Consider the following 19,964-nt stretch of genomic DNA (forward strand, 5'->3'; position numbering starts at 1 on the left):
ATTTGTTTTGTTTGCCTTTCCCTATCAACACAAAAAGTGGTACTTTATCCTTTGTAATGACTGTAAAACACTCTATTGAATGCATGTAACATTATTTGTTCATTTCCCTGCTGATGGATATTTAGATAGTTTCCAGAGTTTTAAAAATAATCAGTCCTATTATGAACATGCATCTACATTTATCTTTGCATAGTTATCCCTTACCGATAGGGCAAATTTGTAGCTGGAGTATTTTCTGAGTCAAAGCATATGTATGTTTAAATTTTTTAAGGTTTTTCCCAATTGCCAACTCCAAAGTGGGTTTTACATCAATACAAAAAAATATGAGAGTCTAAACAGGCTGTTCACACTTTAAAACTCACATAGAATCCCAACATGTCACGGTATTAGCTTCTGCTTTGTGGGCATAAAATGGCTATTTGCCAATGACAAACATTTTATTCCTGGGCTAGGTTTACCATTGCCCACTTATATTTTCAAGTCAATAACACAATTACTTGTCTGTATTTTTCCATGAGTTAATTGAAAAAAACTTGATAATGTTTAAAATAACAGATTTGACTAATTATTTGTCATAGGCCTTGGCTTAGGCTACTTCCTCCACTTGGAAAATCTACCTCATTCCAACCCTACATGTCTGTATCCTATCCACCTTTCATGGTTTATTTCAAATGATACTTTCTCCATCTAAATCATGTTTCTTTCCTCAGAACTCCGAGCACCTCTATTTAACCCTTTAGAGTTCACATTATATATAAGTCCATGATAAATTGTAGCTGTCAATATTATTAGACATTGAATCTTTCCAGTTCTATAAATGTTCTTATTCTCTCCTGTCTTCCCTTGCCTGCTCCAATGGATAGATTTAGCTCAAACTACATATTCAGTATTGTGATACTACTTTTATTGTCTTTTAAAATAAAATAAATTTTCATTTTAATATCAACTGGTTAAAATAACATTTTTATTCTAAAGTTTCAGATTTTTGAACACAACAGAAAATGATTTAAGATGTCTCTTTGGAACTCATAAACATATGCAATTTTAAAAACTGAGAGTTAAATCTGAAACATGATGGTGAAAGTAACATGGATGCTATCATATTAAAGGCCTTTGGAGGCAAGCGAGCATAGTTTACACGCCATGGGACCTATTTATAGAGCTGACTCCTTTTTGCAGTGTCAGCTGTAACCTTATATTTATTTTAAGCCTCAGTGTCTCAAATATCAGCCTCTACTAGTTGTACAGTTCTCCCTTATTTGATATCAGAGAGCCCAATGGAGCCTTCTGAAGAACCTAGTCAGATTAGCAAAGATAACTTTTTAGAAGTTCCTAGTTTACCTGATTCTCTTTCTGAAGATGAAGAAGTTAAAGCTACCTTCAGACCTGGTTTCTCCCCTCAACCTAGCAGACGAGGTTCTGATTCATCTGAAGACATTTACCTGGACACTCCACCTTCAGGTGCAAGAAGAGTTTCATTTGCTGACACCTTCGGGTTCAATCTTGTGTCTGTTAAAGAATTTGATTCCTGGGAGTTACCAAGTGGTTCAACTGATTTTGACTTAAGCAAGGACATTTTCCACACAGAAGAATATGTTTTATCTCCACTATTTGACTTGCCTTCTTCAAAAGAAGATCTTATGCAACAACTTCAAGTACAGAAAGCAATACTGGAATCAACTGAGTATCCTCCTGGATCTACAAGTATGAAGGGCATTATTCGAGTTGTGAATATTTCTTTTGAGAAGTTAGTATATGTGAGAATGTCCTTAGATGACTGGCAGACATATTATGACATATTAGCAGAATATGTCCCAAATTCATGTGATGGTGAAACTGACCAATTCTCCTTTAAGATTTCATTGGTTCCTCCTTATCAAAAAGATGGCAGTAAAGTTGAATTTTGTATACGTTATGAAACTTCTGTTGGTACATTTTGGTCAAATAATAATGGCACAAATTATATATTGGTTTGTCAAAAGAAAGAACAAGAGCCAGAACCTGGAAAACCACAGGAAGAAGTTCCTAACAAGCAAATAAAAGGCTGCTTAAAGGTAAAATCAAGGTGAGGATATCTCTTACATTTCTTACTTTTTATAATCTTAAAGGTTTTTAATGTCATTCTTTATTTCTCTGGTTGTAAGAAATAGCCATTCTGTTTAAAAATATATTCTTGTTATGTTCAAAACAATGGTGCTTTAACAAGGTCAGTGCTATTCAAATAATAGCACTGTGTTATCTCTCCTCCAAAAGTAAGGAAAATATGGGTATAATGTAACAGATGGCAGGGGGAGTGCAATGTGTATATTGCCTACCTAACGAGTTATAAATTGCTTAAATTCAAACCATGGAATCTAGATTCTTAACATACAAAACTGTTTATTTTGTCATTTAAAGTATATTTATCTTCAGTGTTTTTAAAATACTTTTGCTGTACTTCAAAACATTTCTGATTAACATAAAAACTGTATTTCAATAGGTACTCTGTGCTCAGAAATTCATAGACTTCCCCCCAAAGCTGTAACGAAATTTTAATGACTGATTGAGTTATACAGGGATGTTAGGAGTGATACATATTAAGTTAAATCATAAGAGCTACGACTTTAATGATAAGCTAAGAGAGACAGAAGTATATGAGTGATGCAGGAATTACACATAAAATTTATAATTATAACCAAATGTAACAGTATAGAACACAAAGTAGTATAATTTAGTAAAAGTAAATGGAGTGGAATAAAAAAATGACCCAAATAGAAATAAGGATATTAGCTTTACAAATTAGAGATTTGGGATATGACCCCTCATTAGTAACCTTGCTCTCCTGTTAATGTAAAAAATAAAGAAAACTGGGTATTCAGTTCTCTCTATTGCAGAGTTGCCTAATTTCCATGACAGTAGGTAAGTAGATAAAACATCTAGAAGAAGATAGATGTCTCCTGCTCCTCAGAGCGTCCCAAAGGAAAAATCCACATTGCTCTACCAGCCACAGGCAAATGTTTGATTATCCTCAGGATGGTCCATCCTGTCCCTAACCCCAAAGATTCAAGTAACTGTACCAGAAATAGTGTAATATGTTGAAAAGGGAACTGTATTAGGAATCACAACACTCAGATTCTAAGTGGAATTAAATAAAAACATAAAGAGAAAAAAAAATAAAGAATTACATTGGGAACTTTTTAACCTCTTATACTTTAATGCCTTGATCTATTATATGGCAATAAATAATAACCACTAAATGCATTATTCTAATGCATTAATGAACTAAATATAATGTAGATGAAGCAATTCAATCATATAAAATATTTCTGTTTTCATTATCCTTTAAAGTTATTTGAAAGATTGGTTTACCTGACTTTGTGAGATATACTATCTTTCTTATTCCAAATAAAACTTTCTTGGGTTTTAACTGACGCTATTGAGAGATAATATAGTCATAATCTCTACATGCTAAAGTAATAGTTTATTTGTTTATGAAATTACTCAGCAACATGTTAGCGATATAGACAAAGTAAGTTCAACACTATTTAATAAACTAATTTATATACATAAACATACACATACCAGATACTTTACAAATAAGATCGTCATCTCTGAATATCTAATATACATGCTGCAAGTTGCTCTATATATCAGAGAAAAGCAAAACTTAAAAAAGGCACACCCTTGTTGTCAAAGACTTCATAAAAGAAGCAGTGTTTAACTTTGGATTTTTCTGCAAGTTAGAAATGCAGCTTTAAAATTACAAGCATTACATGCTGAACTATGGTAAAGATAGGGGATTCCTTTGGTAGAGCAAACCTGACTTGATAACAAGAACAAAAACAGGTAACTGCTAGGCCTAATCTACCCCAGTCATGATATTATTAAAACTTCTCCTATTCTAAGATATGTATAGCTGGATATATATCCATACCCACATTTGTATTCAGAACAGTAATCATTGGATTCATAGCGGACACCATTCAAGTTTTAATATTGCTTTAGGGAAAAACTTGAGAAGAACTAAACCACAAAATGGTCTAAAGGCCTGTAAAGTTTCCTAATGAGTTATAAAAATGGAAAAAATCTCTCTCCTTCAAAACCACAAATACATTTTCTGCACTTCTATAACTTAAAAATGACCAACATAATTCAAACCACATTTTGAAAAAAAGCATTTGCCTCTGGAGGAGGCCTTTTGTGCTGAATTTCAGTCCAACATGAATTTTTACCTCTGATTTATATACCACTCAAAATGGAGTGTATAAAGGAAATCCTGACAGATCCTTAGAGCAGCATGTGCCACAACAGAATATTTATACAGCTTTTCCATGATATAATTTATATGCAATGGGGTTTCAAATATGCCTAAAACTCACACAAGAGAGCATTATCAAATTTCTAAATGAATATTGCAGTTGGATTTCATTGTGAAGAATTTGGTTAGGGAAAAATAACACACCTTATTAGTGTTCTTTTATAAAATATGTACTTGGCTAAAGCAAAAATGGACTAATACTCATTTGATCAAAAAAGTTACAGCTTCTAAAATATCTTCCTCCATTCAAAAGTTTCAGAATCTAAATGGGTCTGTTTTGAGCATTTCCACGCTTCCTGTGTAACTTAATTTGGAGGTCACTTCTTTGAGAAGATAAATGCAGAAGAGAAATGTATGTGAATTTTTACTTCATACATGCAAGTAGATTAATAACTGTGTAATAAAAGTTAGAGTTAAACTGAAAATAAGTCTGCCTTAATGTAGAGAGAAACAACTAACTTGAATTCCTCTTGATACTGAAGTTAATTTGCTATTGGGGTCTCAGAGATTTTATCCTCTAAATGTGTCAATAATCCCTTCTAATAAGTACAGCATGAACTATGGGAACACATCAAGTGAGGTAGGATTTCTGTTATGTCAGTCACCCTAGGCACTGTTTTCTCTATCGAGATTCTTTTCAGGTCAGAGTTTGCAAACCTCCACATCAATGTGATTGTCTGTTTTCTTTGATTCTTATTAATCTATCCACTTTGGACAGAAAGAAATTTCTAAAGGGAGAGGGAAACAGAGTTTGTAACTCATAGGCATATGACTGAGAGGGACCCAAAGGTATTTAATTGCACGGAAAGGCATGCATCATGAGATACTTGGTAAGTGTCACCACATACGTGCCACTGGGGCATTTGTTAGCAAACAAACTAAGCAGATTTCTGATCTACATCCCATGGGCATTATTTCAAAATAAATGACCAAAAGAATTACATGACATTGACATAAATAATATTAAATGTACATAGATAAATAAACTAAAAATAGCTTGCAGAAGCAGTATAACTTTAAAGTTAAAATTTGGGGCTTCAGAGTTAAACATATCTGGGTTTGAGTCCAAGCTGCACCACATGCTAGCTGTGTGACCTTCTGCAAGTTAAACTCGGTACCCCTTCTGTTCATTGTGAATAACAATAGTACTATCTCCTAGAGACTGCTAGAGATTTCCATAAAATAATAAAGTTTCCATAAAGTTCTGGCATAGTGTCTGGCACATAGTAAGTTATCAGTTAATGATAACTCCTGTAAAAAGACAAGGCTAACTCTAGCTTTAGGTGGATCTGAAAAACCCTAGAAAGGCCTAAACTGCCCAAAAGTTCCTCTTCTCTTTCCTCTCACAGTTTCTAAATTTTCAGCTTTACAGAGCCCTTTCTTTATCTTTTGCAGGATTTTAATCAAGAAGGGAAACTCACTGAATTGTAAATTTTCGTGAGATGTATGTCACCTGATATCTGGAACGTATTAAAGTTGGAAGAGATCTGAATGACTATTAAAATTTCCGTGTTTAATAGATGAAAAAATGGAGGACTAGATCAAAAGGGTTAAAAAGGGCATTGATTATGGCATTGAACAGATGCACATATTAATCCCAGTTCATATACACTTAATAACAATGTGGCTATGGACATATTACTTTACTTCTCAAAGCCTCAGTTAATTCATCTGTAAAATAGGGATAACAATGCCTGCCCAATGTGATGCTTAAGCTAAAATAAACTGAGATTATATTTTTAAAGCTTCTAGTAAAGTGTTGGGCACATATAAAGTAGACATTAAAACCCAAATATAATTGCCACCATTATTATCAAATTGTGTTCAGCTAACTAACTTCTTGGTTCTTGGACTTGTGTTATTTCTCCTGACATCATAGTTTTTCTTGTTCAGGTTTCAAAATTCATTCCACAAGTGTTTACTGAGGGCCTGTGTGTCAGGTACTGTGTTGTTAGGCACAAGGCTGGAAACATGACCTGGTGAAGACCGGCGGCTCCAAGGGAACAGGCCTCACAGGGGCTGAGAGCAGAGGGGGCGGGGGGGAAAGAACACCAAAACCAAGCTTGGATTCTTTGGGTATACAAGGGAAGCCATGCATGAAAAACAAGAACTACTTACATTACATTTCAGGTTTTCTCGAATCTGTGATCTATAACTGATCTTGTGCTCCGGCCAGGGGACTGACCTTTTCAGCATCTCTTTTTTTCCTCCCAACAGCTGCTAAATGTTCCCAACGGTTGGGTACACAGACTGACTTCATATGGTTTTGTATTTTATTAAGTGAAACCAATTTATTATTTTAAGTAATGAAATGGCATGATATAGGTGTTGGATGGTATTTATAACTTGGCCAGGTGAATGCAAATAAATTCCTGAAAGATTTCAATGCCAAAGGAAAAAAGTTGATCGGTCTTCAATTTTTGTACCCGAGGAACAGAACCAGGCCCATTCAAGAAAAGAGAGAGATACTTTCTAAAGCATGACGTTAAGATTACAGAGAGTTTATCTTTCAGGGTGGTAAAATCATTAAAATGAGGCCAAGAAAAGCATTGGAAAATGGTGCCTAAGATACGGTCATGTTGCGTGTTCCAGTCAGAGCTATAGGTTTGTGAGACTTCCTTAATTTACACTTACACTATAATCTGGGGTCCTGGAAATAGTCCAAAGAAGTGTAAATAGCCCCATGAGGCCTTTAGGACTTAATGTATTCCATAACTAACCTGCTTTGAGTCCACACTAATTGTGGAAGCCAGGTCTGTTTAAGGGAGGGACCTCTGGCAAGGCCATATGGAAACATAAAACACAGCTGCACAGGACCCGTCAAGAGGACTGTTTGGAAGCTGCCAGCTGGTTGACAGCAAGGAGCCAACTAGCTTAGAGTTTCCTTGGAGATCTACCAGGGCTTTGTGGCTTCCTGGTCTTGTGGGAAATCCATATCCTTATAAGCCTAGACTTTCCCTAGAATAGTTTTGAAACTTTTCTGAGGGAAGAGGAAGAAGAGGGTCTTTCACTCAGGGTTTCTCTCAAACCCTAGCTGAAGGGAATCACTCTGGATGCCAGGCCTCACATGGATCCTCTGGGATCTCTACGGGCCTAACTTCCCACCTGAAGCCCATCTGCAGCCTGTAAAAATGGAGCAGGGCCCAAGAACTCCAAGCCAGTAAAGCTCCAGGCAAAAGATGATTGTGAAGTGGGACACAAGTTTTTCACCTTTTTTCAATTCTGCTGACTGTGACTCGACCTTGTTCCAAGGTTTTACCCCAACACCCGAACAGGAATGGTGTAAGGCAAGTGACCTCAGAGGCAGACACCTGAAGTGGGCCTGATTGCCCACATGCTGTCAGACTTAAAAGATCACACAGATACAGGGACGTGTGTGTGTTATATGTGTATGCACGTGTTTATATAATACACACACATAAAAATTCCTCTCCTTAAATGCAGACCTCTAGGATGGCAGCGACTAGCTCTATCTTACACCCAATTAAGGTCAGATGCACAGATTGGCTTTGAGTTTGGATTGAGACAATGGAAATGGATAATTTTAGAGCAGAGCGCACTATGGGGTACAAGGTAGACTTGAGTACAGAGTTGTGGTAGGGGCTTCACAGAAGCAGGAGGACCCTGGGGGTCTGGAGTGTGTGTGTGTGTGTTTGGGAGGGAAGGAGGATTCCAAAAACAATAAAACATATTGGAAACAGCATGGGCTGTAAAGTAGGGCAGATCTGGGCTTTCATTCTAACTAATTAGTAGCCATATGAACTTGGATAAATTACACTTTGTATCCATTTTATTCAGGTATAAAATAGGGATAATAACTTCTACCAGGCAGAGTTGCCTAGAGAAATACATTAGCTGACATATATAAACATCTATCCCAGTTACTGACACTTTGTAGATACTGAAAATGGCATTGGTGATAAATTCCATATTTTAAAATCTTGTATGCAGCTAGTCTTATGCCCAAGATGAATGAGAAATGCTTTTTCCCTTCAATATCATTTCTGCTGCCTGGACCCAGGTTAGTACAAATACATAGTTTCAAAATTATGGGTTCAGTAAGCTTTTGGGCACTAACCAGGGAAACTAATATTTTATGGCATTGCTACTATGGGGAAAAATGATTCCCAAATTCCAGCAGACTTCTGGGGTACAAAAAAAATTTGGAACATCGACTGGATACTAGGTATTTTTTCAATGTACTATTACATGGTTTTTCTTAAGGTAGTCCTTCTTAAGATGGTTCTTTTGGACCATAAAGCTGAGTTGGCTATACACAGTTTCATCTTGTCATCCCTGTATACATATGAATAGAAAATGAAATTGAATTTGATATAATTTTTTCCTTTAAGAAGATATATTATACACTATTGAATTTTGGTCATTTCTCTGACGCATTTTCTGTATCCCACCATGATATAAAAAGAAAAAGCTCCTCAGGACATAACTCTGAAATCTTTACAGGTTTTTATTCTGCTTCTCTAATAGCTTTATTTGGTAGTGTTATTATCCATTATGTAAATAATAACTGGTTTTGAAACCATAATAATACTATCCTGCTGCTTAAAGATTTTATGACAAATAGAAATAGATTGCCAAATTGGACTGTTATACAACGTTGTTTAATGACAGAGACCAATTGTACATTAAACAAACCAGTCTTAGGAAATTTTACTGTTCTCTCCCCTCTAGTTACTCTGAAAATCGTCTGTCTGTGTTGTACATCAGTGCTGTTCAAGTCACAACTAAAAATGGGATTCTAACATCGTAAGACAATAATGGTCCTGTGTGCAGTTGTGGATTTGAATTTCATTCACCCCTTTTGAAATTTGCAGCAGTGAAAAAGATCAAAATATCCCCCAAATTTAAATCTATAAAGCATGCCAAATTGTAGATGTTTTTCCTAATTATGTGAAACAGATTTTATAGCCCATTTAACACTGATGGTACTCTGCTTGTTTTACAGAATTAAACCATGATACCAAGCTAACCTATTGACTCTAAAGCTATGCGAAAAACCCCAAGCTGATTTTTATTCTTAAAAATTACTGTGAATGTCTTCACACAATTACAAATTACATAGAATTGCTCAGGTAACTTTCAGCTTCATGAGCCATATATGATATAAAGCTATTTTCACATTTTACTAATATCTCCTCCTGAGGATTAATATGTATAAATAATGTTATAACAATATGTTGTTACAACTGAAGTCTCGAATATTTGCCAATGGAAAAATCTCGATGAATTTTAAAATCACATTCAAGTACAAGCAGAAAAAAATATGATCTTCACATATAATCTTGAGTAAGTGTATGAGACTATTGTTTTAGTGTAAATAAAGTTATAACCATTTTTTCCAGTGCTAATACAGCACTGAACAGTCTTCCTTGAACTGTATTGTAGGAGAGACCATCTAATTCTATCCTTTGCTTTTAGGCAGAATTATTCTGAAAACTAGCCAAGCCAAATGCTTATAATATTCTCTTTTTAAACTTCTCCTAGGAAGATTGTGTTCTTTAGTAAAGTATTCTATCAGGAAATTCTGTGTCTTTCATGTAGCTATTCACGTTGTTCTATGCCTTTAATCTTGTCATTTGTTTACTCTGATTCTCAACTGAATTAAGTGTTGGAGTTCCTACCCTCATAATTTAAACAGAATTACACTGTTTTGTGACTGATTTCTATTTTCGACGTCAAATAAGCTCAATAACTTTAGATTTCCCCCTAGTTCCTAATTATTAAACGAACAGTTTGTAGTATTTCAATGCAAAAGTCAGAGAAGAGAAAGATCATCACCAACCAGTGAATGATATCACTATTACAAGGACTGTGCATTGCCAGAACTAAGGTATCAGGGGCAGCTGAATAGGTTAATAGGGTAGCTAAGAAGCTCTCCCAATCCTATCTCTTTAGCTTTGAGTCCTGAGTATTGGACTCCTGTGGGAGTCAGAGAAGGAAAGGAGACTTTATTTTACTAAATTACAAAATTAAAAGTACTCAGAAGATCATTCCATTTATTTCTCAATCCTACCTAAAAAGATAGCTCTTTTAGAATTGTAGAAACTCTTAGACAAATAATGAATAATTTTGAATAATGGTTACACCATTTTCTAGAAATCTAATTTTAATACAATTTCATTCAATAATATAATTTTGTAAGTACATTGAAAATAAATTTTGAATAGATTTGTAAAAATCAAATGCAATATTGACCAGCTGAAATTTAAACTGTTGTAAGTGTATCTTTTTGTAGAAATGTTAATACTGTGTTTACAAGCAGAAGTTATTTGAATATATGTTAAAATTATTGATTCTGTGTATGTCTATGCGTGTGTGTACAATCTTAACTAAAAGGTATTGTTTGAAGTAATGAATATGTACAGAGGACTGGTATAGTCAATCCAGCTGATAATTTATTTAGTAAATTGAACATAGGGAACAGTATAAGTAACATAATGTTCATAATTTTCTAGTATTTTATATTGTTTGTATTAGTAATAACTGATTCAAAGTTAACTTTGGCAAACTAATTTATATTTGAGACAATGGCAATTATATGAACATTCAAGGCATTTGTTTACAAATCTCATAAAACCCTGGTCCTAGCCCCTCCACCCTCAGTTCACCAGGGCTACTTCTACTGTCGATTTGTCCGTGTTATGGAACTTGCTTTTGCCCTTTCACAGCTTGGCTATACTGCCTTAAAATTACCAGCATTTCTGGCAATATTTTCCCATGGAATAGCTACTCCTATGATGCAAAATAAAACAACTTTCCTTAAATGAAAGGTTGCTGTTTGCCATGTTTGCCTCTGATACAACTTATAGGCAAAGAAATTAACATTTAGCGAAATTTACTGTTTATCAGATTTTTTATTTGGAAGGAAGAGGACTTTCGTCATATGTCCCTCTATATCTGTTTAGCCAGAATGTTTACAATGGTGACCTTTTCCTGCACTTTTCAAAACTTTTATGTGTGTCCCATCTTCCCAACTGGACTGCAAGATCCTTGAGGTCAGCAATGCTATCTTAGTTTAGGCATTATTCCTCACTGTGACTAACTAAGGGTTTTGTGCGGAAAAGCTCTGAAAAAATATTGATTATAACTGCTAACCGTAAAGCCTGGTAAAATCTTAAAGTATCCATTCAGAATAATTAAAGAATGAATTATGCTTATTATAATTTTAATGATAGGTGATTTTATTGTTTTCACAATCTTTAAAAATCAGAGGCTTTCTGGTCATCTCCATCTGGATATCCAGGTAGCAAATTAATTCCCTTATATCCCAAACCAAAGTTACATTTCCCCTTCAACCCTAACCCCTCTTCCTCTATTCTGTATTTTGTTTAAAGTCATAGTCAACATTCCAGTCATGCAAATAAGAAACGTCAGCATGAGAACTGTTTTCTCTTTTGGTAACTCCTATTAATTCTACTCTCATATTCTATTCCATTGCCACAGAAGTGATGATTGTTCATTTGATTAAAAATAAACATTATTTAAAAAAATAGAGTATACAAAAAGAATATTCACATATAAAAATAATAGGTAAGAAGGAAATTTATCTCTGTAATAACCACGTATTTATTGTCTAAATTGACTCAAAGTTGAATATAGAATTGAACATATTAACCATATTAACATCTTGTAGTCAGTCTAAATTTATTTTCAGTTACCAGGTTATCAAATAAAGATAAAATTGAGAAATAAGTTAATATAGTCTACCATAGGACACTCTAATTATTTAGTATTTCTTTCTTTCCTGTCTTCTAAAGAGCTGATTCATTGAGTCACTACAATGTTACTATTCTGTAATGTCAAGTAATCTTAAACATCCCAAATAAAAGAACTACTCATTGGTCAGCTTTGGGCTTCCTTCAATACCACAATCCAGACCAATGAGAAAAGAGAAAAATCCAACAGGCTGAATAATGAAAGACCAAAGCCAGATATTGTATGTCCGCTGATCAGAATGGAGTCATTCATCCTTTCTTTTTGCCAGGGCCAGGACCACGGCCAATACTCATGCTTGTGGCACTCACTGTTTCTGATTCTGCGATTCTAGGTCTGGCTGTTGTTCTGTCTGCTTTTCTTTACCTTAATGACTTCTTCTGACTGGGCCTTTTGCCTCTACCAGATTCCTCCTACGTGCCTAAACCTAAACACCTAAACCATGTCCTCTCTGTCTTGAGATTGCAGCTTCTTGGTCTTTCCTTATATGTAACCATAAAAACAAAAACAGTTAAAGAGAAATAATGCAGTGCATGTAAATATTTAACCTTAAAACCTACAAAAAGGTAATATGATGAATCTGCTACATTCTGTTGAGTACTTTTTAAAAAAAATTTGATATAATTTTACATTTAAAGAAAAGTTACAGGAATAATATGAAGACTTCCCATATTCTTGTATACAAATGTTTTAAAACTATGTAAGAGGAGTCCAGTTGCATTGATTCTTGTAGGCAAAAGCTTTTACCTTTAAAAACCATAGGCAATCGTAACTTTCTAGTTTGTAGTTAATTGCTGATTTTTGCAGAATATAAAGTACAATTAAAATGCTTTGCAAAAATATTAACAGGGCAAGAATAAGATACAGATGTAGAGAACGGACTTGAGGACACGGGGTTGGGAGGGGGCGAAGGGGAAGCTGGGACAAAACGAGAGAGTAGCACTGACATATATACACTACCAAATGTAAAATAGATAGCTAGTAGGAAGTTGCTGTATAACCTAGGGAGATAAACTCGATGATGGATGATGACTTAGAGAGCCAGGATAGGGAGGGTGGGAGGGAGTTGCGGGAGGGAGGGGATATGGGGATATATGTATAAATACAGCTGATTCACTTTGGTGTACCTCAAAAACTGGCACAAGTGTGTAAAGCAATTATATGCCAATAAAGAGCTTAAAAAAAAACTCAAATGGAAATAGTACTGTTATCATTATCTTGTAATGCTTTAAAATTTTAAATTACATTATTTTTCTTTTTATGATATAAGAATTGGGAAACAAATACATGTTTTTAGGAAATTAGCATAAATAATTACAAACTTTACATAGCAAAATAATAATATATCCCATCTATAATGATATATCAATTAACACATCACTATACTCAGCTATCATCTCATAAGTTTTCATTAAGAGTTTTACTATAATTTTCCTAATATCCTAAAGAGCTTTATTGTATAAAACCTGTAAATAGTTATGTTTCACTTTCTCAGAAGAAATGTTTCATTGAAACCTGCTGAAAATTAAAGTTTTATCATTTACATTTGTCGTCCGATTAACTTTCAGTATACAAATGTGGATGGGTTGCTACTGAAAATGACATTTGTGGGACTGAGTTAAACAATTTCTGGGGAAAGCTTAGCTATTAGTTGAGCAGTCTGGAGGGGGATTCTTTTTAGTACAACAGAATACACTTTTCTGTGAATAATTGTAATCTCTGAGGAAATTATTTTTTTAAAAACCCTCAAAATTATGTTGGTGTGATTATGAGTCTGTTTTTTTTCAGTGTTATTCTTCAATTCCTGGGGAATTCCTTGACTACTTATGGTAATTTTGGACCAATTTGCTTTCATTCTTTTAATTTTTATCTGAGCATCTGTAACATTTAATAGAACTTATCTATAAAACCAGGAGGGATGCTTAATTATATAAACTTAAGGAATGCATGTTTTAAATCTCTATTATTATTTCTCAAGTGATATAAAATTTTCTCCCACTAGATCACTTTTATACATTGTAGTCAACAAGGTCCTTCCAATTTACATAAGACGAGTTTTAGGCAAAAAGGATTTATTTGATCAAGTCCAGCAAATATATAAAAGGAAAAGCTGTTTTTCTGATTTAAGGTCTCTAATTCCCTGTGGCTCCACCCATAGTGCCCCAATAATCCAATCAATCATAAAGAAATTACGAAGTCCTTATTTTATGTACGATTCTTCTAGTTAGTTTCTATTTTCAAGCATTAATTTGGTTAATGGATAGTATTTATGCACATGAAAAGTAAGCTATCAACATAGTATGTGCTAAATGGAATGACACAGACTCAGAGGGGCTCATAGGAGATGCAGAGCAGTAGGCATTAGAGAATTGATTTACGGCAGGCTGACCTGATCAGAAACAGCATCACAGAGGAATTGAACTTGATCTTGAAATGGTAAAACTTGAGTAGGTGGAGAAGAGTTAGGAGACCGTTTACATAGAATAAAAAATACTTGTGGACACAGCAGCAAAAAAGATAAGTCGGAGGTTTTGTTAGTCAATTTGACTGCTTGGGATGGAGAGAACTGTGAGAGTCAAGCTTGAAGAAAAAGGTTGAAAAAGAATTGCACAGTCTTGCTAGACCAAAGATTTTGAACTTTAGTTCCTATGCTTACGGACAAAGTATTAGTTTAGTTATATCAATCCAGAAAGTGTATGCAGAATAAATTGAAGAGAGTGTGAACTAGGTCACTGTCCATAAGAACGGATATTGATTTTCTATGTTCATAACTGTTTTTTACTTACTGTTTCTGTATGTTGGACTGTTTGAAACATAGGTTTTATCCTTTTCTCATTATCAATATTAATAATTGAATTCTGCTATAGGTCATCTTTAATGTAAACACATACATATTGTGGCACTAATTTTTAGATATTTCTATACTATTTCATGGGTGATTTATTTTACTACTCTTGCGACATTTAGGGGAAATTTATTTCTATAATTGTTTTTTGCAGAAATTCTTCCTTCAAAATCTAAGGTTTATGTTTTAATTTAGTGAAAAAGATCAGTCCAGGCATCTCAGTCTTTATCCTCCTGGATGGATACATATAAATTACACTAGTATGTTTTTTTTTCTATAGTACCAATGACCTCAAAATTGAGAGGGTATGGATCTTGGTTGACATGAAAAACAAATAATCAAAATATCAGTAGCAAAGTTCTTACTATGGTTTTTAGCTTGTGTATGAAAAGAGTAAAAAAAGATCAGTGACAAGAAGAAATGAATACAGGATCTTCATACGTTCAACAAATATTTATTGAACACCTACTATGTGCCAGGTACTGTTCTAAGTACTAGAGATATACCAGTGAAAAAAATGACAATCCCTATCCTCATTGTAGCTTACATTCTAATGGAAGGAAAACATAATAAACATAAAGACTACGTTATCTTAGAAAATGATATATGCAATTGAGAATGTAAAAAGCAGAGCAGTATAAGAAGGATAAGGAATAAAGACCACTTCCTTAAGAAGATGACAATTGATCAGAGATGTGAAGAAAGTCAGTCATAAAGAAATCTGGGGAAAGAGATTTCCATGCTGAACAAAGCAACCAGTGCAAATATTCTGAGCAAATTCAAGTGATGGATCTCCCCTTCTGTTTGCATTAGGTTCTCATGCTCTTTAGGTCTCCTATACATCCTTGGGCTTATTTCCCACAGGACGATCACTATTCATTTCTGAGAGAAAGGGGCAGCACAACAAAGATACAGATGAAAATATGTCATCAGCAGTTTGTCTTTGACACCAAACTCTTTTAGGTCCCTTTCTGCTTTCTCTGGCTGCCCAAATCCCTATATCCTATCCTGTCTTTTAGATTCATCTTTGCTACTGAAGGACTGAGTTGCCATTTTGTTTTGGTGAAGATGCAGTTGTATTATAGTTAATCTAATTAAAGAAGAAATTCCGTATTTGAGTTATCTTAAAAAGCACTAAATAATTGTATCTATCATTATTTTATTTTCAAAATGTTTTGATTATCCTGATAATAGACTATGAGTATTGTAGATAATGGATAAGTGTATATAAATTGATACCTGTGAGAAGAAAATATTTTTCATAAAATTAGCACTGTGTGTATATATATATACACATATAAATCAAGCAAACCATTGTAAAATGATGATTTGGAAAGATAACAAGTGTAATCTTACAAATGCCTTCACTTATGTAGCAAATGAGGAAAAAAAGACCAGAATACATGCAGTTTTTATCTTTTTATATGAAACGTTATCTTACATATTGTAAACTCCAAACACATTAAACTATCAGCATTATCCAAGACTTACATTTAAGCCATCACATTGAATGTTCTGCTTTTTCCAATAACTGTCACCTCATCTCTACCATTTTCACCTCAAGACTAATTGTCTCTTTTATGGAATCTAACCAACTAGTGTCCTTGGCAATACACTTTATGGTGCTTGCATTTACAATAATTTTTTGGGCAATTTGCCACATAATGCAACTGGGAAACATTTCACCATCCCAGGTCTAAGTCTTAACAAACAAGATCAGTTTTATAATGAGCAGTATAGCTGTTACGGTCGAAAAGATTAATGTCGCTTACCCTAAAAAGCATCTAGGTTTCCTTTCAGGTAAAAAGAATCAGCAAATTTAAATTCACTGATGTATGGATTGGTAACCCCCATGATGAATAAAAATTAATTGTTTTATAGACATAACAGGAGCAGAAGTAAAATCCCTATAAAATTTACATTAATGCTAACCTGCTTGATTATATATACCCTCTCCTCTTCCCACCCCACAGAAAATCTTAATAGCAGAATATTTTCACTGAAGGATTTATTTTCCTACTAACCATACTTTGATAAAGTAAAACCCAGTATAAAATAGTAGTGTAAACCAGTGTTTCTTAAACTTGGGTGCACATAGGAAGGGGAAAAATAAGGTACTCAAGCCCAAATCCTCCTATAAGACCCCAATATCATTGGTTGGGGGCAAGTTGCAGGCACTGGTATTTTTAAAAACTCCCCAGTTGTTGCTGATATGCACCAGGGTTGAGAATGATTTAAACAAAAGACTAAACATAGGTGTTTTGAGTTATAACTTTTTCTTAAAATATGAAAATCATTTAGTCTCAGTATCCACCAAAAGAATACTACTACTAAACAAAGAAAAATTAGCAAATAAAATAATGCTTTTGCAATTATGGCATGAGGGATTTTAAAGCATTACCAACAACATTAAGGACTGTAGGAATTAAGATACAAAAGATAAACTTTATAAATAAGGCATTTATTAAAGACATTTTGTCCCATCACTTGTGATGACTTGGGGAAGGGGAAAAAGACACATTAAATAGCATGGTAAAGTTAATTCCCATTTAGAATGAAGTAAACTTTCAGAAAGTATTTACTTTTCTTTTTGAAAAGTGTATATTTTACAATCAGAAAAATCAAACTTTTAAATATGATTTATGAGAAAAATCAAACTTTTAAATATGATTTATAATCATGTTAAAGGATATGATCATCCTTCAGCCTGATCTCTCTTTACAAGCCCATGTATAAACACAGTTGCTACTGCCTTCCCTGAGTTTGAGTTATGGATCTTATTACAGCTGACCCTGTATGGACCCTGTTATGGATCTTATTACAGTGGGGACCCTCTTTGTAGTTGAAAACCTGAGTGTGACTTACAGTTGGTGCTTCATATGCTCAGTTCCTCTGTACCATGGTTCTGCATCATCAGATTTAATCAACTGCAGGCCATGCAGTACTGTAGTATTTACCACTGGGAAAAAATCCATATATAAGCAGACCCACGCAGTTCAAACCTGTGTTTTTCAAGGATCAACTGTATTTTCTTCTATACGACTCCATGCTTCCCCAATCATGAAAGGCAGAGCTGTGATTTTAAACTACCAGCTTTCATTTATCATTCTTTAGACCATAAGCTCTATGAAGGCAGAGTTGGTTCAATCTCAGCTTGTGCTAGTGGTTTAACTTCTAGCATGATGCCTAGCACAGATTAACTACTTGTTGAGTGAAGACACATTAAATTTTATGCAACATTATTCTGACTTAGCATGATGTCCAATAGAAGGACTGAATCCTTTTAAAGCCACTTGATAGCTGTATTCTTCAGAATGTTGACTGTAAAGTTTTGTGCTGCCTTGTTAAAAGTGTGGCAGAGATCCCCATCTTTGGCAATATAACTGCACCCCTGCAGGAGTCAGCTCTTGCATCTGACTCCTTCAGCCATCCCAGTCTGTGGCCCAACTTCTTCAGTCACCTGTTCCTTGCCTTTTGGTTCATACTGGTTCTCAACTTGTCCTTCCCAAGCACCATACTGCTTTTCTATTAATCTCTAACCATAATCTGTTTTAGTGAGCCCTTCACACTTCATCTTCTTAGGATTTACTAGCAATGAATTTTGCTTTGCTTAATCAGGAATCCAAAAGCCTTCAACTGGGACAGCCATCTTCGCAATGACGAGCTCCTCCTACCTACTCCATCTCTTTCAGTGTGAAAGGCACCAGAGGAGAAAAGTGGTGTTTGTACAGTAAGCTTCTTAAATCAGTTGGACTTCTTTTCTTGAATCTATAGGTTCATTTGCATCATCTCTGAATCTGCTTACATCTTCTCCAGTCTAGAACTTGGCTAGGACCAATAACTGGCGGATGTTTTCTAGCATTTTAGTATTGAAATTAACATGAGCAAGAATATGAAATGTAGTTAGTTGCATGTGATAACTATACTAATAAAGATTATTTATGTTAAAAATAATATTGCCTCCTATTTAAAGAATTTTAATCAAATACATTCTATGTAGGATCTCTGCAAGTTAGCAAAGACCTTAAAGTTAATTTAAAAATTCTATTACTTGGACATTATCCAAATTAAGAACTTTTGTACTCCAAAGACACAGTCAAGACAGTGAAAATGGGAGAAAAAATTTACAAATTATATACCTAATAAGTGACTTATGCAGAAGAACTCTTACAACTCAATAATAAAAAGACAGCCTATTTTTAAAATGAGCAAATGATTTAAATAGATATTCCTCCAAAGAAGATATATTAATGACCAACAAACACATAAAAACGTACTCAATATCAGTAGTTACTATGAAAATGCAAATCAGAACGACAGTGAGATGCCACTTCATGCCCACTATAATGACAACAATCAATAAGACAGATGATAAGTGTCAGTGAGGATGTGGAGAAACAAATTATAGAATTATCATAAACCTAGCAATTTCACTTCTAGGTATCTACCCAGGGAAATGAAAACATATGTCCACGCAAACACTTGTATGTAAATGTTCATAGAAGCATAAGAGACAAAAGGTGGAAACAACTCAAATACCCATCAACTGGTGAATGCGTAAACAAAGTGAGTGTATCTATACGATGGAATACTATTCATCAATAAAAATGAAATATTGATACATCCTACAACAGTGATGAACGTCAAAAACATTTTCCTTCATGAAAGAGGCCAGACACAAAAAACACATATTGCATGATTCTCTTTATATGAAATATCCAGAATAGGCAAATATATCAAGACAGAAAGAAGATTAGTGGTTGCCTAGGACTGGGGATGGGAGTAAAGAGTAGCTAAATCTAATCTAAAATTAGATTTGGGTGATAATTGCACAATTCTTTAAATATACTAAATATACTGAATTGAACACCTAAAATGAGTGGATTTTGTGGTATGTAAATGATACCTCAATAAAGCTGTTAACTTAAAAAAATTATATTACTAATTTTGTATGGGGATACAAATTTTTTTAATGAACAGATACAGATTTCGGTAGATGGACTGCAGAATTTAGGGTTTATAAATTTAGAAATAAGGGTCTGTTTCTCCTAAAATTTAGTAGAGAAATAGTAATAAAAGATTGTATTG

At 34.2% G+C, this 19,964-nt stretch overlaps 1 protein-coding gene across 1 annotated transcript in view; it reads left to right on the forward strand.

The window, feature by feature from the left end:
• Window positions 1–1,277: 1,277 nt before the first annotated feature.
• PPP1R3A (protein phosphatase 1 regulatory subunit 3A) overlaps window positions 1,278–19,964 on the forward strand; it is a 38,271-nt gene continuing 19,584 nt past the window's right edge. Inside the window, exon 1 of the mRNA XM_057730211.1 lies at window positions 1,278–2,065. Coding sequence (XP_057586194.1) covers window positions 1,278–2,065 — 788 coding nt within the window. The remainder of the gene's footprint in view (window positions 2,066–19,964) is intronic.

The sequence above is a fragment of the Hippopotamus amphibius genome, chromosome 4, assembly GCF_030028045.1.
Source record: "Hippopotamus amphibius kiboko isolate mHipAmp2 chromosome 4, mHipAmp2.hap2, whole genome shotgun sequence".
In the NCBI taxonomy this organism is placed as follows: Eukaryota; Metazoa; Chordata; class Mammalia; order Artiodactyla; family Hippopotamidae; genus Hippopotamus; species Hippopotamus amphibius.